The sequence below is a fragment of the Salvelinus sp. IW2-2015 genome, linkage group LG26, assembly GCF_002910315.2.
Source record: "Salvelinus sp. IW2-2015 linkage group LG26, ASM291031v2, whole genome shotgun sequence".
Classification (NCBI taxonomy): Eukaryota; Metazoa; Chordata; class Actinopteri; order Salmoniformes; family Salmonidae; genus Salvelinus; species Salvelinus sp. IW2-2015.
This window is the reverse complement of record NC_036866.1, coordinates 46,236,015-46,257,840: the sequence shown is the minus strand read 5'-3', so window position 1 is coordinate 46,257,840 and position 21,826 is coordinate 46,236,015. Positions and strand designations below refer to the sequence as shown.

At 43.2% G+C, this 21,826-nt stretch overlaps 1 protein-coding gene across 1 annotated transcript in view; it reads left to right on the top strand.

Moving 5' to 3' along the window:
- The window catches only part of LOC111952244 (contactin-1a), a 122,265-nt gene that overhangs the window by 55,247 nt on the left and 45,192 nt on the right, over positions 1–21,826 (top strand). The window contains 5 exon segments of the mRNA XM_070435316.1: positions 3,161–3,301; positions 12,944–12,982; positions 20,470–20,596; positions 20,848–21,023; positions 21,661–21,756. Of these exon segments, the coding sequence (XP_070291417.1) occupies positions 3,241–3,301; positions 12,944–12,982; positions 20,470–20,596; positions 20,848–21,023; positions 21,661–21,756 (499 nt within the window). The 5' untranslated portion in view covers positions 3,161–3,240.

The following is a 21,826-nucleotide window of genomic DNA, read 5'->3' as shown; positions in this document are numbered from 1 at the left end:
ATGTAGAAACATTTGAACTTCAGTTTTTTACATTAGCTTAAAGTAGAGACTCAGAGCTACACAATGGTATATCATACACTGCATTTGAGGAAACAATGGGAAAGTAAATCTGCTTTGAAAGGTGATCAACTTGTAAACTCACTTATGAGAAAACCGTCTTTCAATGTTTTGGTACTACTACTGGAGAGCCCTTCTTTGTCTACACCCATTCACCCTCTTAAGCCTTAGCCCCACCCATCTATTTAAGGGTTGATCCAACCGTTCTGTACTAACTTGCCAGCTACTTCCAGACATCTAAGAGAGATAAAATAGCTCACGGAACATTACTAGCCCTATTGCTCTGTGGTTTCGCTTTCAGAGCGCACACTGGACACTCTGTCCAATAAGTAGAGTTGTTCCGAAAGTTCTGACCTCACAACTACAGTCAAGCACCCAAGCTAACTAGCTAGCATTGGCTAGCTAATGTTACTTCCAGACACATAATGAGGAAACACCCCACTCTGACCATTCTACTCACCCTAGCAGAGCTGGTTAGGCTTGTTTAATGTTATCCAGAGTGTTGGTGACTGTAACTGTGCTGTTGGCAGCAATTGAATTACACCTTGTTGCCGAACTTCACCGGACATATTCAACGGGTGTTGAGCGTTCAAAAATGCATCAGTTATTCTGCCCTCTGGCACACTAAAACTAGATTGCTATCTAGGTAAACAATGAATCCCAACGCATGACGTAACGTTAGTTCTCATTTACAACTGCGACCTGGCCAAGACAAAGCAAAGCAGTGTGACAAAAACAACAATACAGAGTTAAACATAAACAAACGTGCAGTCAATAACACAAATTGTCATTGTCCTGCTGGAAGGTGAACCTCCGTTCCAGTCTCAAATCTCTGGAAAACTGGAACAGGTTTCCCTCAAGAATTTCCCTGTATTTAGTGCCAGCCATCATTCCTTAAACTCTGACCAGTTTCCCCGTCCCTGCCAATGAAAAACATCCCCACAGCACGATGCTGCCACCACCATGCTTCTCGGGGCGGCGAGAGGTGTTGGGTTTGCGCCAGACATAGCATTTTCCTTGATGGCCAAAAAGCTAGATTTTAGTCTCATCTGACCAGAGTACCTTCTTCCATATGTTTGGAGAGCTCCTTGGTCTTCATGGTGCCGCTTGCTTGGTGGTGTCCTGTGCTTAGTGGTGTTGCAGACTCTGGTGCCTTTCGGAAAAGGTGTATACAGTTGAAGTCGGAAGTTTACATACACAATTCCACAATTCCTGATATTTAATCCTAGTAAAGATTCCATGTTTTAGGTCAGTTAGGATCATCACAATATTTTAAGAATGTGAAATGTCAGAATAATAGTAGAGAGAAGGATTTATTTAGTCTTTTATTTCTTTCATCACATTCCCAGTTGGTCAGAAGTTTACCTACACTCAATTAGTATTTGGTAGCATTGCCTTTAAATTGTTTCACTTGGGTCAAATGTTATAGGAAGCCTTCCACAAGCTTCCCACAATAAGTTTGAGTCAGGTTTGAGTCAGGTTTGTAAGCCTCCTTGATCGCACATGCACATTTTCAGTTCTGCCCACAACATTTTATACGTTTTAGGCCAGGGCATTGTGATGGCCAATCCAATACCTTGACTTTGTTGTCTTTAAGCCATTTTGCCAGAACTTTGGAAGTATGCTTGGGGTCATTGTCCATTTGGAAGACCCATTTGCGACCAAGCTTTAACTTCCTGACCGATGTCTTGAGATGTTGCTTCAGTATATCCACATCATTTTCCACCGTCATGATGCCATCTATTTTGTGAAGTGCACCAGTCCCTCCTGCAGCAAAGCACCCCTACCAACATGATGCTCCACCCCCGTGCTTCACTGTTGGGATGGTGTTCTTCGGCTTGCAAGCCTCCCCCTTTTTCCTCCAAACATAACGATGGTCATTATGGCCAAACAATTCTATTTTTGCACTTTTCGCACCAAAGTACGTTCATCTCTTGGAGACAAAACGCTTCTCCTTCCTGAGCGGTATGACGGCTGCGTGGTCCCATGGTGTTTATACTTGCGTACTATTGTTTGTACAGATGAACGTGGTACCTTCAGGCGTTTGGAAATTGCTCCCAAGGATGAACCAGACTTGTGGCGGTCTGCAATATTTTTCTATTTTCATTTTCCCATGATGTCAAGCAAAGAGGCACTGAGTTTGAAGGTAGGCCTTGAAATACATTCACAGGTACACCTCCAATTGACTCAAATGATGTCAATTAGCATATCAGAAGCTTCTAAAGCCATGACATCATTTTCTGAAATTTTCCAAGCTGTTTAAAGGCACAGTCAACTTAGTGTATGTAAACGTCTGACCCACTGGAATTGGGATACAGTGAAATAATCTGTCTGTAAACAATTGTTGGAAAAATTACTTGTGTCATGCACAAAGTAGATGTCCTAACCGACTTGCCAAAACTATAGTTTGTTAACAAGAAATGTGTGGTTGCTCGCTTTTTCTGTGGCAAAACCAACTAGGCTCGTAATTTAACTATTTTATTCGTATGTACAGATGGCATATAATATTTGATATTAAGACACATGAAAGTTCACATGTTCGAGAAGGCATTTCTTCCAAAAAACGCATTTTCATGAAAGAAAAATGATTACGTTCAAACAGCTCTCATGAAGTCGTGACTTGCGACATACGCCTGGTTTCCTGAATCGGGTCACATATTTGCTCTTATCTTGAAATGTATTGGATTCACTGAAGTAGCTCCTTCGCCTGATGCCAAAAAGGGYAAGAGTATTAATCGTATTGCACAGTAATATTCCTTTAAACTGTTCCTTCATGTCCATGCTCAGTAGTTTTATTTTGACTTAATCAGAGCAATGTCACTGCAAGTTTGAACTGCTCAGCTCTCACGACAATTACCAAAAAAGTATTGCCATCAGAATATCCATTATATTTAGGGGTTTAAGAAGTCCATAAAAAATGGCTGCCAAAGTCTATTAATACCKTCTGGTCCAAACTGCTGTTGGTTAATCCTTGATTTAATGAGGTGTCTTTGAAGAAAGTAATGGGCTACGTGATGCAATGTTACTGTTTTATTTTAGTGGTGCAATGTGTTGTTCCATTATTCGGCAATTTACATCTCTCCACTCTCTGTCTCTCTTGCAGGAAAAGCAGCCTGTCCTGCTAATGTTTCATCATCAGCAGTGGTTCTAAGCATCACCTCAGGAGGTTCTACACCGAGCAACATGCTGCACTTCACTGTGCACCTCCTCCTCCTCCTCCTGTCCCTCACTCTCCCCTCCACTGGTGAGTTTCATATGGTAATCACACTCTAGGGATTTTCACACTACTGAGCCGCACTGAGCCGAGCCAAACCAAGCGGTACTGCGCCGGTCTAGTTATGCAGTCACCGTAGTTGCTGGAACTTTACTGAAAATAAAAACATCAGCGCTAGCTTGGACAGTTTAGTTCGGGCCGGCACGGTAGTGTGAAGAAGGGTAACAGTCTCATATTCAGTTTAACTGCAGGAGAAATAGAATGTGTCTGTCCATTTGAATTGCTACTTTTTTGGGATGCAGCCAAGGTCAAGCAACTATCCACGGTATGTGCAGGCAGATAGAAGAGAGCAGGGCTGAAAATGACCTGCCTGTAACCCCAGACAAACCCTTCAGGAATTGAGATTTCAATTCAGCTGAAGCAAAGAATGTGTTGTTTGGACTCTGGCGTTCTCACTACTTCCCAACACATATCCTTCAAACAGATTGGGACGGTGGAGATTACATTTGTTCATAGGAAGAGGTGTGTGAGTCACGCTTCGACTTCACCCGAAGGCAATGACAACGGGGTGTGTTTGTGTGTGTGTGTGTGCCTGGCCCAGCGCATCGCACCACCACCCCATCACATTGTGCTGTATGCCTGCCTGATCCGGCCTCTTCTGAAACACAACAACAGACCAGCATGCAGAAATGGGTCATCCCTATGGCCAAGGGACATCGCTTTGACAGAGCCGTTGAGAGCCAACAAGGAGGAAGTTAGTCTGATGATTCATGTAATGTCGTCGTGGCAGTTACGTAAACTACCACATAGTCAAGACCGTGGAGAAGGAAGTCAGCAGAGGGCCCCTGTCTGTTTGGGCAGAGGTCTGATAATCGTTGTTGACCATAGAAGTAGAGTCACTAGAAGGGACAAAGTCCATCACAGAACATTGACTTGAATAGGAATGTCCGTTCTAGTAATTCTATTTCTTTGCTGTTGACCAGCTGATTCTCCACCCTACTAAGGCTCTTATTGGACAATGCCTCAGTACTGTATGTCTCATGTCATGTTACAGGATGTGACATCAAACTCAAGCCTGAAATATCTTTGAACAAGGAAACTGCAGCAGCATTCTAGTGTGCAGATTTCTATATTTCTTTCATCACATCAAACCCAAGCTGACCAATCTCATCTCAGTGTGATTGTTTGAATGGCCCTAGTCTGTAGCCTTCAGTACACATCTGCTGTCAATGCCCAATCACTGTGATTGTCACATATTCTATAATGCAAACAGAGACAGAAATGTATGGAGCAGTGTATTCAAAAGACAAGTCAAATCTCACTGCAAGCATCATTCGGTAAGCTTGCAATGTATAGCAATGTCACCTTTAACCACTTGCTTCATCCGGAAGGGGAGACACAGTAGATAGTGACAGTATGTACTGTATAAAGATTGGGCGGTGAGAAGTTTAACCTGCTGCAATATCAACCTTGCTGTTTTCTCTCAACAGTGATGGATGAATATGCAGAAAAGAAGGAAATTCCAACACACTGTTGATCTTAATATTTTTTATTTAACCTTTATTTAACCCGGCAAGTCAAATGAGAACAAATTTTTATTTCCAATGACGGCCTGGCAAGAGGCAAAAGGCTTTCTTTGGGGACGGGGGATAAAAACCTTTTTTTTTAACTATGTAAAATAAAACAGACAACAGAGACAGGAGAGACTGGCATCAGCACAAATACAACAGCAAACAAACAGTGGATGTGTGTGTGTGTGTGTGCAGGAATGTGTGTGGTGTGTATAAAGCAAAACAACATGCTTCCTTATATAAAGCAATGCAAACTAGTGACATCGGGTGAAAACTAGAAAACGCTACAGTACAAGTCAAAAGTTTGGACACACCTACTCATTCAAGGGTTTTTCTTTATTTTTATTATTTTCTACATTGCGGAATAATAGTGAAGACATCAAAACTATGAAATAACACATATGGAGTCATGTAGTAACCAAAAAAGTGTTAAACAAATCAAAATATATTTTTAGATTCTTCAAAGTGGCCACCGTTTGCCTTGATGGCAGATTTGCACCCTCTTGGCATTCTCTCAATTCTGTTMATCTATTTGTCCTTTGAACTCCTCCAGGGACACCAGGTCCTGGGGTTTTATGTTGGGTTTGAGGGAATTCCAAGACCAGTGGGCTGAGTAATGAAAGGACCTTTTTCTATGATCGGTAAAACCTTTTGGGACTGTTGGCATGAAACAAGATTGAGATCTGAGCTTGAATGTGTTTTCATTTTGAGCTAGAAAGGAGGATAGATAAAAATTGAACATTTTCCTAAAATGGCCTTAKAAATAAGAATGGGTCACTCTTTGAGCCTGCGGGTTGCTAGTGATGTCCACTCGACAGCACTGTAGAGATCACAATGGTGAGTTAGACGTCTCTGATTGGTGACAAAACAAAGGGCTGCATGATACACAGAGAGAAAAGTAAATAGTAAATGCATAAATAGTATTTAAATGCATAAATAGTATTACCATAGTCCAACACAGAGAGAAAAGTACAACGAATCAACTATTTTCTGTCGGCAAAAGTAAACAAGCTTTGTGCCGGTAATAAAACCCAACACGCAGCTTGAGTTTCCTGACAAGGTTCAAATCAAATTGTATTTGTCACATGCGCCGAATACAGTGAAATGCTTTAAGAAGTTTTGAGCTTCACCACATGGGTGGTGAAGCTCAACTTCTCATCCACCCAGACTCCCAAATATTTGTACATTTTTACTTGCTCTATAGAATGTCCTTCCAAAGTAGTAATTCTATGTTTTTTAGTGTTTATTATTGGAAAATACAGTGCATTTTGTTTTAGAGTAATTCAGAGCAACCTTCAAATCGTACCGATTCTATTTGATGTTAAAAGCTGTTTGAGCTTTTTCAGAAGCCAAAGTCAAACTGCTGACACTTGAATAGAGAACAGTGTCATCCGCATAACAATTTACATCAGCTGTCTCAATATGTCTCCCAATGTTGTTGATATAGATAATAAACAGCAGGGGACCTAAAATGTATCCTTGAGGCACACCCGAGCACAATTCTACGGTGTCTGACTTACAACCATCTGGCTTTGACAGGTAGTTCTCGAACCACTCCAGAGCATGACAAGTAATCCCAACACACTTCAATCTCTGCACCAAGACAGTATGGTCCACAGTGTCAAATGCTTTTGACAAGTCTATGAATACAGATACACAATGCAGCTTATTATCCAGGGCACAGTGAATATCATTCAAAACCCTAAAAGTTGCTGTGACAGTGCTGTGGCTTGACTTGAAACCTGATTGCATACCACTCAAAATACCATTTTCCTGGAGGTATACCTTAAACTGCTTATTGACTAAGGACTCCAATACCTTTGCCAGAACAGACAATTTAGATATGGGCCGATAGTTATTCAGTAGAGTGGGACCACCTCCTTTCAAAAGAAGTAGGACAAATGCTGATTCCCACAACTTGGGGGTTTCGTTAAATTCTATGGTGAGGTTAAAGATGCATGTTAAAAGGGGGAGCAACGATGTCTGCAGCTAATTGTAGCCGACGGGAGTCTAAATCATCAGGACCAGAGGATTTTCTTTACATGAATTGCTTTCAGGGCTCTATGCACCTCTGAGACAGAATAGGGCGAGCATTTCACAGGGGGCTCATGTTAACCTTTAACCCTATCAACTAATCCGCCTGCATCGAGAAAATCTGCCTGCATATATGACCACCTGTGAGTCAACCAGGAGTTGTTTAGGGAGCTGTGCTTCTTTTTTACACTCTAAACCTTTCACTACTTGCCAAATTTGGAAGGATTATTCAGATTATCAGCAGGAGATTTGAGGTAGTGGTCTGCTTTCAGCTTTCGGGTCATAGCCACACCCTGATTCTGACGGCATTTAAAAGCCATCCAATCATCAGCTGAATCAGACCTTCTTCCTTTAGTTAATCTGAGAACCAAGGGTTGTCTCTGCACTTAATTCTGTAATAATTGAATGGACGTGCTTGTTGCGTACTTCCTGGAATGCTTTATGGGAGTAAGAAAAAGCTCATTCAACATCAGGGATGAATTCAACTCTATTCCAGGCTATATTCAAAACATCATGTTTTAAACCCTGAGTATAAAACTGCTTCCAGTTTCTTTTCATGATGATACATGGAGGCAGTTTAGGAATTTGACCATCCCTCACACAGGCAGCAGCACAGTGATCACTTATATCAGTTATACCAGCAGCCTTAAAACGACGTGGTGTGTTGGTTGAAATAAGATCAATCAAAGAGGATTTCAGAGGACACTTTGCATTCAATCTTGTTACATTGTTAACAATCTGAGTAAGATCATAGGTAATACATAGATTCTTGAGTTGATCAGAGCTGGATGTCAACCAGTCTATGTTCAGGTCACCCATAAGCACAATTTCAGATTTGACATTGGCGTTGATGGTTACAATGTCTTTGTCAGCGCTAGATTTTCTGAGGCAGGTTTCAGAAAGCATAAATACATCTGGGTCTGCGGTTTTTATCAAAATATTCACAAGATCAATTACTGCAACAAGACTTCTTACATTTATGTGCCACTCTGACTTTTTAATTCGGATGGGGTAGAAATGTCAGAACCTGGGTTAGATTGCACATTTCCTAAAAGCAGCAAAATAATAGCAAGTCTATATCGGATTTTACAAAATTTCGATTCACAAACAGTACTAGAACCATAGTCCAGAGCAGTGGTTCCCAAAATGGTATAGTCCCGTAACCCTTCAAACATTCAACCTCCAGCTGCGTACCCCCTCTAGCACCAGGGTCAGCGCATTCTCAAATGTTGTTTTTTGCCATCATTGACAGCCTGCCACACACACAATACAGTATACGATACATTTATTAAACATGAGAATGAGTGTGAGTTTTTGTCACAACCCGGCTCGTGGGAAGTGACAAAGAGCTTTTATAGGACCAAATAATAATATAATAATAGTCAATAATTTTGCTCTTTATTTAGCCATCTTACATTTAAAACTTTATTAGTTCCTCAAAAATTGTGAATAACTCCCCACAGGCTAATGAGAAGGGTGTGCTTGAAAGGATGCACATAACTCTGCAATGTTGGGTTGTATTGGAGAGAGTCTCAGTCTTAATTAAATAATTTTCCACACATAGTCTGTGCCTGTATTTAGTTTCATGCTAGTGAGGGCCGAGAATCCACTCTCACATAGGTACGCAGTTGTAAAGTGTCTTAACAGTGCGATTTGCCAAGGCAGGATACACTGAGCGCAGCCCAATCCAGAAATCTGTCAGTGGCTCCTGATTCAAATCAAATGTATTTATATAGCCCTTCTTACATCAGCTGATATCTCAAAGTGCTGTACAGAAACCCAGCCTAAAACCCCAAACAGCAAGCAATGCAGGTGTAGAAGCACGGTGGCTAGGAAAAACTCCCTAGAAAGGCCAAAACCTAGGAAGAAACCTAGAGAGGAACCAGGCTATTAGGGGTGGCCAGTCCTCTTCCGGCTGTGCCGGGTGGAGATTATAACAGAACATGGCCAAGATGTTCAAATGTTCATAAATGACCAGCATGGTAAAATAATAATAATCACAGTAGTTGTCGAGGGTGCAGAAAGTCAGCACCTCAGGAGTAAATGTCAGTTGGCTTTTCATAACCGATCATTTAGAGTATCTCTACTGCTCCTGCTCTCTAGAGAGTTGAAAACAGCAGGTCTGGGACTGGTAGCACGTCCGGTGAACAGGTCAGGGTTCCATAGCCGCAGGCAGAACAGTTGAAACTGGAGCAGCAGGAGACAGCAAGGAGTCATCATGCCAGGTAGTCCTGAGGCATGGTCCTAGGGCTCAGGTCCTCCGAGAAAGAGAAAGAAAGAGAGAAAGAGAGAATTAGAGAGAGCATACTTAAATTCACACAGGACACCGGATAAGACAGGAGAAGTACTCCAGATATAACAAACTGACCCTAGCCCCCCGACACATAAACTACTGCAGCATAAATACTGGAGGCTGAGACAGGAGGGGTCAGGAGACACTGTGACCCCATCCGATGATACCCCCGGACAGGGCCAAACAGGAAGGATATAACCCCACCCACTTTGCCAAAGCACATCCCCCACACCACTAGAGGGATATCTTCAACCACCAACTTACCATCCTGAGACAAGGCCGAGTATAGCCCACAAAGATCTCCGCCACAGAACCACTTGTTGCAATTTCGATTGGGCTCTCTTGTTCAGATATCGGTAAGTGGACTGGGGGCAGGGCAAGCAAGGGATAACGAATCCAGTTGTTTGTGTCATCCGTTTCGGCAAAGTACCTGCGTAATTGCGCACCCAGCTCACCCAGKTGCTTCGCTATTTCACATATGACATTGTCCCTAAGCTTGAGTTCATTTCATAACCTCAATTTTGTCCCGCACATTGAATATAGTTGCGGAGAGTCCCTGTAATCCTAGATTCAGATCATTCAGGCGAGAAAAAACATCACCCAGATCGGCCAGTCGTGTGAGAAACTCATCATAATGCAAGCGATCAGACAAGTGAAAATGATGGTCAGTAAAGAAAACTTTAAGCTCGTCTCTCAATTAAAAAAAAACATGTCAATACTTTGCCCCTTGATAACCAGCACAMTTCTGTATGTTGTAAAAGCGTTACATGGTCGCTGCCCATATCATTGCATAATGCATAAAACACACGAGAGTTCATGGGCCTTATTTTAACAAAGTTAACAATTTCCACTAGTGTCCCAAACACCTTTAAGCTGTCAGGCATTCCCTTGGCARCAAGAGCCTCTCGGTGGATCCTGCAGGGTACCCAAGTGGCGTCGGGAGCAACTGCTTGCACGCGCGTTACCACTCCACYATGTCTCCCTGTCATGGCTTTTGTGCCATCAGTACACATCTTGACCACCAAAGTCCATTTGATGTCACAAAGCTGTCCAGTAATTCAAAAATATCCTCTCATGTTGTCCTGGTTTCCAGAAGAGGATGTCTTCCTTAATTGATCCCCCGTAAACGTAACGAACATATACTAGGAGCTGTGCCAGGCCCGCCACATCTGTTTACTCATCCAGCTGTAACGCATATAATTCCCTGGCTTGTATGCGAAGCAGTAATTGTTTCAAAACATCTCCTGCCATTTCACTTATGTGTTGTGAAACAGTTTTATGAAGTCATTGTCTATATAGTTTTTTGGGCCTTTTCCCCCAGCATTGTCCCAGCCATATCCACGGCAGCAGGAAGAATGAAGTCCTCCACAATAGTATGGGGCTTGCCTGTCCTAGCCACTCGGTAGCTCACCATATAAGACACTTCTGGCCCCTTCTTATTAATGGTATCTGTTGCTTTTATACATGTCTTACTACTCGAAAATCGTATTTTTTCTCGCTCCAAAAACTCCTGTGGCTTATTTTTCAAATAGTCATGTTTCGTTTCTAAATGTCTGCGCAAGAGTGAAGGTTTCCCGCAAGAGAGTAACGGTTAATGTGAATGGATGTTCATTATTTGACAAGGCTACCTGTATTTGACATTGTGTTGTTATTTCGCTGAACGCTAGATGGTTTAATTTGATTTTTGGCAGTGAAACGAGTCTACTCAGGCGAGAGAAAAAAACTCACCCAAATGTATAGCCCGTTGTACTGTTTGAGAATGTGAAGATTGTTTTAATTTGAATTTTAAATGTGAATCACATTTTTATTTGGCATATCCCCGATGGCATTGCTCATCCCCCTGGGGAAAACCTTGTCCAGAGGAACCAGAGTCTTTAACACAGTATACAAAAGTATGTGGACACCCCTTCAAATTGGTGGATTTGGCTATTTCAGCCACACCCGTTGCTGACACGGGTGTAAAATCAAGTGCCCAGCCATGCAATCTCCATAAACAAACATTAGCGGTAGAATGGCCTTACTGAAGAGCTCAGTGACTTTCAACGTGGCTCAGCAGAGAAGTGGTAGGCCACAAGCTCACAGACCGCCGAGTGCTGTTTTTCGGGAGCTTCATAAAATGGAAACGCGTTCTCTGGAGTGATGAATTACCCTTCACCATCTTGCAGTCTGACGGACGAATCTGGGTTTGGCAGATGCCAGGAGAACGCTACCTGCCTGAATGCATAGTGCCAACTGTAAAGTTTGGTGGAGGAGGGATAAGGGCCTTAGGCTGTTTTTCATGGTTCGGGTTAGGCCCCTTAGTTCCAGTGCAGGGAAATCTTAATGCTACAACTTACAATGACATTCTAGATGATTCTGTGCTTCCAACTTTGTGGCAACAGTTTGGGGAAGGCCCTTTCCTGTTTCAGCATGACAATGCCCCTGTGCACAAAGCGAGGTCCATACAGCAATGGTTTGTCGAGATCGGTGTGGAAGAACCTGACTAGCCTGCACAGCCCTGACCTCAATGCCAACAAATACCTTTGGGATTAATTGGAACGCCAACTTCGAGCCAGGCCTAATCGCCTAACATCAGTGCCCGACCTCATTAATGTGGCAGAATGGAAGCAGCAATGTTCCAACATCTAGTGGAAAGCCTTCCTAGAAGAGTGGAGGCTGTTATTACAGCAAAGGAGGGGGGGGGGGGTCAACTCCATATTAATGCCCATGATTTTTGCTCATTCAATGAGCAATGTCCACATACTTTTGGTCGTGTAGTGTATTTCAAAAGCTGGATACAAGACATGGCCCTAATTGCATCATCCTCAGTGTAAGAGTCAAGAGTTAAATAGCAACAGAAACATGTTCATTTACAGCCTATCAATCAAAATAAGAAATAACCATAGAAACTGCCTTTGAGGTTGCATACTAATCACAAATATGCATAAGCTACAATAAAATAAGCTACAATGAGATAGCAATAAAGTCCAAGTAATACACATCTAAATGCATAGAAGTTCCAGAGTAAAAGTCCACAGGCTAAAGATAACATTTGGATCAGAGACACCTGTGTGCGCATGCAAAGGCGTCATGCCCATAGGGGGCGCAGGGGCTCAGATTTGTCCTATTTAATAAATATATACACTATACACAGAAAATATATTTTTTGTTGTTTCTCTTTAATACTACTAKTTACCAAGCAATTTTACGAAGTAGGCTTTAGCTAGCCCAAATAGGTTCCCAAGCTCCCAACCTCATAACTAGCTACCAAGGAGCCATTTTAGGCTATTAATCACGTTAGAGTAGCTATCTTAGCTAGCATGCCTGCTTGCAAGTTTGGTAGACTTTAGAAAAGCAAGAAATAACTAAATGTATTGAATAATACTCACATTCCTTTTGATTGTTTAACCCGATTTTAGCAGCGATGCAAAGAAGCATATTTYGTTTATTTTTAAAAAGAAACACCACTCAGGACGATACAGACAGCAGGAAAAAGTTGTTTCATGTGTTTGAAAAATGCAAAATTGACCACCCATCCGCATGTACTTTGTGCCCCCTCAGATTTAGCTTAGCTTAGGTATCACACCCGCTTTGGGGAAGCTTGTGTCGGGAGGCTGGGTMGGAGAGGAGGCTTTTAACCAGACAGGTGCATGGTGTAGGAGCTTTCAGCAATGGCACTGGAGAGATTGATATTCGTTTTCTCCAATATGCAAAAAGATAGAGGATCTGTAATGGATTTTCTAAATGAACATGCTGACCTGCCTTGTCTCCCCCTCTCTCTTGACTCTCTTCCAGATGCATCCGTCTTCGGAGGGGAACCTGGTTTCTACGGAGGTAAGACTTGTTATGGATAATCTCAACAGAGTGGTGTGTGTACGCGCACGTGCGTGTGTGTGTGTGTGTGTGTGTGTGTTTCTTATCAGTTTGGAATAATGAGGAAATGTTGCAATGTCACCAAATCCAAGCAGAATCCAGAAACACACACAGCAATATGCAGATTGCTCAAATGGGATTTATCAGTGAGTAGCCTACTTAAAAATCTGACAAGAGTTACTAGAAACCATGTTTGGAGGGGATTTCCCCCCCAGCTGGTTATTAGCGTGTGTACAGTGAGCATTACACACCAGACCACAAGGCATTTAGTGAATCTGTGAGTGAACTGATAAGTATCTATATCAACAATTCATGTGAAAGACAGAACGGGAAGCGAAAGAGCAATTTAACACCTCGGACGTTATATGTGGCAGACTTCCTTCTCGCCAGACAGACTGGCAGCTTGGTTTCTTCTCAGCTGCATCCATTCAGTAGTAACTATCACAAGGTTGTAATCTCTTGTGGACAGATGCGCCGTGTGGCTCAATAGGCTSTAATTACCTACCTGTGAATCAGTGTCGTCCAACAGTTTTTTTGCGGGGGCTCCCCCGCAAGTGCTGAGCAAGGTCTACCAAAGAAATCTAGCTARCATACTGTAGCTAATCTCATGCTATTTTACACATTTTGACATGACRCTGAGAGAAAATGTTGCTGTTTCAAGCATATTACCATGGGGCAGAGAAAWAAATGTGCAGTGTTATAGCTAATCCAATGCTATTCGACACATTTGTCAATGAGGCTGAGAGAATTCCCAATTTTTAAAGGTGATTTCTTGCAATTCTACATATATTGCCACGGGGCAGAGAGGAAAATGTGCAGCTACTGTATATAGCTAATTTCATTCCATTCTACATGGTTTGCAATGAGACAGAAACAAACACAAATTACTATCTCACTTTAATCTTTAATCATAACTGTTTATTAACGTGTACATTTTTTTTTTATTGATGGTTAAAGTAATTGGCCCATTGTCAAATGCATAATTAAAAGTATTATTTGATGTGAACCCGTTTTTGCCATTGGGCCTGGATATCAGACTGCAGAGCTCTTTAGAGTTGTGTGAATGAGGTGGTACGTTTTCAATTGGCTGACACCTATCACGTGATTTGTGCAGGCTGAAGTATGGTGCGTTGGGATGCTAATGTGAACGTTCACGTTTTTGTAACAAGCATCGTAACAAGCACTCGTTGTTACACCTCTAACTACAGACTGCAATTACCACCTGTTACATCTTGCTATTACAGTGTAACTATGAATTATTACGATTAATTACAATACCTGTAATAAGGCCCCCTTAAAATTAAGTGGTACCTTGTTTTCTCCATGCTGAGCGTAACCGAAGAAAACGCACTGAAACAGGAAAACTCATTTTCATTTCCCATTGCAAAACGTTTTTGGTTGCTTACCCTACTGAAAATGACCTTGTAATGGAGCTCTCAGTCTGTCTGTTTATGGGCCGGGGCCTCGGGGCCCTATGGAAAGTCCTTCATGATTCATTGAGGGCCACCGACGGCATCACAGGCAAGCTGCTCTCWAAGAGCATTTTGTTCGACACTTAACCCAAGTCCAGGAAGATTGAGAGAGTTGGAGAAAATTCTGATTGATCTTTGCTGTCCTTTTGTACGGCCTGCAGTTGACTAGTTTGCCTGTTTTTAGACCTTCTGACTGTTTCCGCACGTTTTTAAACCGCTCTATTCCAATCGAAGACATGCCATCGCTTACACTTCCMTCATCCACTAAATTAGAACACAGATGGAGATGGTTTATTTCAGCAAMATTTCAGCACTGCAAGTTTGGCTGTACGGCTTCGACATTAGGAAGGCCTCAGTTGTCAAYCACGTTGATATTTTGACCTGCAGTTGACTTGTCCTTCTTTGGGACGTTATTAGACAGCTCTTTTCCATTTTAAAACACACCCTAGCCCGTGTGTCCCTCGCCCACCAGATTAGAGCATCGCTATGTTTGTTCCAGCAAACGTTCCTCGTTGACAGTTTGTTKGGTCACTTCTGCAGCCAATAAGACGTGCGAGTGTAGCCCGCAGGTGTTAAAAGAGGGACAGAACAAACTTTTGTAAGAGCTAACTAGGTTATAAGCGTGATATATGCTTCCGACTGCATCTATCTTCAATGACCTGGAAAGATTTGTGTCCCAGTGCTTAATTTTGGTATTCTGTGCTCTGACAAACTAGTACACAAACCATCAGTCCTTCCCTCCAGGATCTTCCAATGCATTTAAAAAAAAAATACGTGTAGCAAAAATTACAAACGAAGTATGTCTGTCTCATATAATGTAGCCCACAAACAATGGAAGTATGTCCGTCTCATATAATGTAGCCCACAAACAATGGAAGTATGTCAAGGCCATTGGGCCTCAGTACTCCCTAGTCCCCAGTTCTGGCCTTGCATCGACCCACCGGGTGGTGGTGGTTGAAACACTTTAGAACGTTATCGGCCTGTCAGCGTGGGCTAACAGACTGGCACTGGCCGGGTGTGCGTCCAAAATGGCACCCTCYTCCCTATGTAGTGCACTACTTTTGACCAGGGCCYTGTAGAGGTAAKAGGGTGCCATTTGGGACTCRGCCTGGAAGTTCCCCTCTCATCGTTGTCGGCTGGTAAAGGACAGAGCCTAATGGAACGTTGTCTGGAGGTCAAGGTTCACTTTTTACCGCGTCTATTCTGGGGATCCTTATGCTGTAGCTTATCATGTAGGTGATGATGAGACGCATGTTCCTCCACCACAACACATGTGATGATCTGGTTAAATGTCCTGACATTACGACGATGATGAGGACCTTCAGGAAATGGTTTATTTGTCTGGCATTGTGTTGCCATGGGAGCAGCAACGGGTCTTGTAATAATACAGTGATCTAGATGTGTTAGGCTATTACAGATGGAATGCGTGACGTTTTTGAAAGTCCGAGAGTTCACCAGGTTCATCAATTTGTGAATGAGAAAATGAAAGTYGATTAAGCAGAGGTTGGCCACGAAGAAAGAGCATCTTACATTATTGTAATGTATTTTAGATTTTCTCTAACAATCATTTATAAAAAACATTGTTATTATAATTTTCTTCCGTTATGGAGAAAATAAAATGGGTGAATAACTAGAATTKACCGATTATGTCGAAATATGTTGGTTTCACGGCTTCTGTTTGGATAAAACGCATAGATAATAATACAGATCTTTCTAGAATTAGCCTTTCCATTGACAACTAGCATTTCCATTGACTCTAGTCACGTTTGTTGTGCATTTGGAAAACGKAACACACACTAAGGTGACTCCTTGTCCCAGAAACATGGGAGGCCTCCTAATTATCTATAGACAAGGTCAGGGACCTGCAATGGTTCATTTACTGTGTGCTGTCATAGTGTACAGGGTATGCATAGATAGCACTATTTATATATGCCCCTCACCCACCACCATATTCCCTCACTAACCAACCGGTGACAGTCAGTGAAGGGTAAATTGAAATGATTTTGTGAGAAGGGGAACATGTTGTGACAATGCATGCAGGGTACGTTGTTTATTCTCTCCTAGACATCATCTCTCACTCTCTCTCTCTCTCTCTCTCTCTTTATCTCTCTCTCTCTTTTCACGGCCTCTCACGTTCTCTCTCTCATGAATGATAAGTGGCGTATCGACCGTGGGCGATCAAATTGGGTACGCTTTTTGTGGATGTGTCACAGCAGGTGTGCAAGAATAAAGGACCAGTCTGCCTTCTTTGTAAGTGCGTCTGTGAATGTGGCAGCAGAGATGTGCAAGATTAAGGCCCCTGCGTCTATGTAAACCCGAGGACATATTTATGTTATCAGCACTCTGTGTCGTGCTGTGTGAATGCATGCATAGCGTGTTGCAGGATCTAGGGCCTACAGTAGACAGGTTTCCATTGACCCAAGTGTAATCGACAAAAGCAATGCTGCAAAAAAAAATCATTACGAAATGTGTAATGGAAACAGCAGATATAGGATAAATGTCATAAAGATCGACAAAATGTGTATCCGTTCGACAGAGGTGTATTTCTATTTTGTCTACCTGTCTTTATTGCGACAAATGATGATGCAAATTGTGTTTTTCGAATACATGATTGCCATATCATTTTGAATGTATGCAATGGCATCACTTAGGCCTATCTATAATGCTCCACCCCACATTGCTTTATAAACGCCTACTCCTTGAAAAATCCAAAACAACATTTGCAGGACAAGGATTGTCCTGACTTTCAAGAATGTCTGAATTGCTTCTCCTGGCTTTTCTGGTCGACCTGATTCGAGTTTCATCTTCTAATTAGTTCATATCCACAGTGCAAATTTCACTATGGCACGGACCATGGCGATACGTTGGCACATGTGGAATTATTAGAATATGGCAAATAGTAGTCAATTATTGTATTCTATCCATGTTGGCGTTCGCAGCCTACCTGAGACATGAAACAGATAGGTGTTCTCTCTCTCTCTCTCTCTCTCTCTCTCTCTCTCTCTCTCTCTCTCTCTCTCTCTCTCTCTCWYWTWTATATATATATATACACACATGCACATCTCTGGTACTGAATAGTGTTCGTATTCTTTGTGATGCCCAGTGCGCTCTACAGTAACACTTTCACAGTGAGGATTTGGCTAGCAGCGAAGCTCTAGCCACGTTTCACTCACAGACCTGGCATGGTGAATATACCCACAGAATGCTGCAGCAGAGATGCCTCCGGGATACAGCACGTGTTCACTGTCCCACTTTGACAACAACCAATTTCTTCATGTAATCAAACAAGCAAACAAACAAAACAAACAAATAGACGCTCAGATAAACAACTGTCTGTGAGTCTGGGAGTTAACTGCATGCTAGCTTGTAGCTCGACTTGTTATGTCTGTATTATTTATTAATTACATTTACAAATAATATCACCATAATGTCCAGAGGATGGCTCTTCTCGTCACAGCCCAGGAGAGAATAGGGTGTGTGTGTGTGTGTGTGTCAGTGTGTTTGTCCATTGACTGCTGAGCACATGATTGCATACCCCAAAAAGCTTTTACACCTCTTTAACGGAGTCACCCAGCCATTGCTACCACAGCCAAGTCATGCCAGAAGATGAGACAGAGAGGGGGGTTAATACAGAGAGAGAGAAAGAGTGTCTGAGACACTGAGAGACACACAGAATGAGAGGAGAGAGAAAGACAGAGAACAATATGGAAGTCTTTCTCGAGAGGGAGAGAGAGGTGTACAAGAAGTAGGGAACAGAGAGATGAGAGAGATGGAGACAGAGAGAAACAGTCTGTGTTTGAGCCAGGCAAAGAGAGAGAGAGAAAGAAAGAGACTATTGATGTTTTTTTCATTGAGAGAGAGCGATAGAGGCAGAGCAGCGAGACGGCCGAGGAAGAGAGAGAGAGGCATTGAGAAGCAATGAGAACTAGTGAGAGAGGAGAGAGAAATTCATGTGCGAGGGGAAGGGAGAGAGAGCATGAACACAGATGTGAGAGCACCAAGGTCCCTGGTATCTGCAGGCTGTGGGCTTTATGGGGTCTGTTTAACACTCCTCTCTACCAGCTGTCACTTCACATGGTCAAGAAGTGGTGAATACACACACACACACACAACACACACACACACACACACACACACACACACACACACACACACACACACACACACACACACACACACACACACACACACACACATCGACTTTAAGATGACTAGCATTCCTTCACTGGGCCAGACAGCCTGTGTGTCCATTTCAGCTCTCGTCCATACGGTCACTGCTCTTCTCCTCTTCTCCTCTCTTCTTCCCTGAACACTGTTTCTCACTTAACGTGCCTCCGTGCCCTATTTATGGCAGAGCATGTGTAATTATCTCTCTCTCACTCTCTCTCAAGCAGCAGTCATTCCAAATGGTTGGAACTAGGCCATCAAGCTATGACAGTGTCAGGCTCTTACACATTGTCCTTGCGTTGGAGTGTGTGAGCTTCGTTCCTGTCCATTGCAATTGTTTCCTTACATTTTCTGAAGTATCTGATAAAAATCCTATTTTCTGAGGTTCTCCCGCTCTCTCGTTCGCATTCTCTGTCTCTCTCTCTCTCTCTTTCTCTCTCATTCTCTCTCTCGCTCTCCCTCATTGTCTCTCTCTCTATATCTCTCTCACTGAGAATGAAGACTATAATAGCAAATAAGGCACCTCAGGGGTTTGTGGTATATGGCCAATATACCACTGTTAAGTTATTATGCACGAAGCAACTCGGAGTGCCTGGATCCAGCCCTTAGCAGTGCTATATTGACCATATACCACAAAACCCTGGTGCCTTATTGCTATTATAAACTGGTTATCAACGTAATTAGAGCAGTAAACAAGTCGTTTTTATGTCATGTCCGTGGTCTACTGTCTGATATACCACAGCTTTCAGCCAATCAGTATTCAGCGCTCAAAGACATACGTCTTTTTTCTGTCAGGATTTTGTGAGAATACGAACCCTTTGTCCTGGGTTTGTAAAGGTGGCAGTTCGCGTGTGATTCTTATATTTTCTCGGGGAATGAATCTTCAGGGAATCTTTAGAGGCAATGCTTGCCTATCTAGACAGATGAGATGAGAGCAGGATGTGTGTGTGCAGAGGTCGCTCCTCAGTGACGGTGGCATAGAGGTGACAKATGTGCTGAGTGAGCGAGATCACACACACACACCTGAATGGACAGTCACGATCTGAGAGAATAATCAGCATCTCAGGAGCATTTTGCCTCATTGGTTATTCATTGCCTTGTCTTGCATTGTGTTTCCGTCTTATTCATGCGAGCTCTGTGATGCGTGTGTATTTTAATGACTAATTGGATCTAATTATCCAAGTGTGTTTGTGTGTGTGCGTGCGCGGCGCGTATGTTTAGATTGTGTGTGTGCATTCGTGTGTGTGTGTGCTTGTCGACACCGGTTTAAAGGCCGGTCGAATGACGCAAGGCGTTTCCATCAAAGAGATCTCTCTCTGTGTTTAACCCGCTAACTGCTTGTCTTGTCAACTCTGAGGATGATGGTGGCATCTGAAAGGGTTTTGGGTGATGTGTTCATTTCCAATTTAAGATTTGGTATTCGCTTCCGACAATAATTGCACCAATGGGAGATGGTTCTGCGTATAGTAGGTTAGCCACCTGACATCAGAAGATACTACAGTACTAAGAAATACCACGGGTACAGTAGGAGCCAGGTTGCTGGGAGTAGAAAGACATGACACCAAGTTGTTCATGCACCGCAAGAATGCAGTTAATCGATGACAAAAATTTTCTTCGCGAACGAAAATAAACTCAAAATTCACATCGCTTACTCACAAGTCTTATCCCGACACCTGTGTCTCAGTCGTTAGGCACTAAGCGAAAGAGACGGAACTGAAACAGACAGATGGACAGGATTGTTCCTGTCTGACCTACCAGTTCCTGATTCATTCACCCTATTTGTCTGTATGTGTGTCTCTTTCCTCGCAGACGATGCTACAGGTTACGGGCCGGTGTTTGAGGATCARCCGGTCGAAACCATCTACCCYGAGGAGTCGCCTGAGGCCAAAATCACCATGAGCTGTCGAGCACGAGCCAACCCACCTGCCACATACCAGTAACATATGCTCTGCTCTCCTCTCTGCTCACCCCCTTAAATACCACACGCTGTGTGTGCTGTATGTCCCCTCATCTCTCTGTCTCTCCCCAGCATGATGTCCCGCACAGGGCCAAGTCTGGAGGTCCTAATACATGGCTTTAAAGGACTTTACAACATCCAGGCCTCATTCGCCATGCAATTCTTGAAATGTGGGARAAATGCATTGTGATATATATGTTTAAAATGAACTTGAGCTTCTCCTTCTTCAGGTGGAGGTTGGACAGCCGGAACATAGACCTGGATGGTGATAACCATTACACTCTGGTCGGGGGCGACCTGGTCATCTCTAACCCCATCAAGAACAAACACGTTGGGAACTACTCCTGTGTGGCCACCAACGACTACGGCACCGTGGTCAGCCGAGAGGCTGGCGTCCAGTTTGGATGTGAGTGGATGGGACACTGGGGCGTGATCGGATCCGCCGTTYGTTTTTTGGCGTAACACATGATCATAGGCAGGAAGGACGGAGGGCCGTTTTATGAACAGGGGCTACACTTTCATGCCTATATTAGTAGAGCTGTGTTAGAGACTCGGGAGGGAGGCAGCAGCGCCACATTATAACAACTTTGGAAATTACATTTGAATGGTCAAACTTTATAGAGTGTGGCACGAGACGGAATCACTTCTGCAGAATCAATAGTTAGTTCCCTCCCTTTGAAATGTGACAGCTGCAAATTATAAGCCTGCTAGCTAAAATAATGCAGGTTCTGGTTTTAAAATGGTTTTGAGCTAGGAGGTTACAGGGTTTAAGAGTATTGGAGGATAAGTGTTATTACGGAAATGAGGTGAGGGAGAGCATTACAGTGGGTTCTCCAGGCTTGTTAATGAATCTGAACTCTCTCTCTTCCTCTTCTCTCGCCTCCACCCCCTCTCCCCCATCACTCTCTCCCTCTTTCTCCACCCCTCTCGCTCTCTCTCTCTCTTGCTTGCCCCCCTCTCTCTCTCTCTGTCTCACACTCACTCTTCCCTCACTCACTCCCTCACTCACCCACTCCCTCACTCCCTCACGCTCTCTCCTCCAGACCTGGACTTCTTCTCGTCTGAGGAAAGAGAGGCGGTGCACGTGAAGGAGGGCCAGGGGGCAGTCCTGCTCTGCGCTCCTCCTCCACACTACCCATGTAAGTGCTAGCTAGGCTAACAGCTTGCAGCTAATTCTCTGATGCTAGGCTATTTCTACAGCTTTTGTCT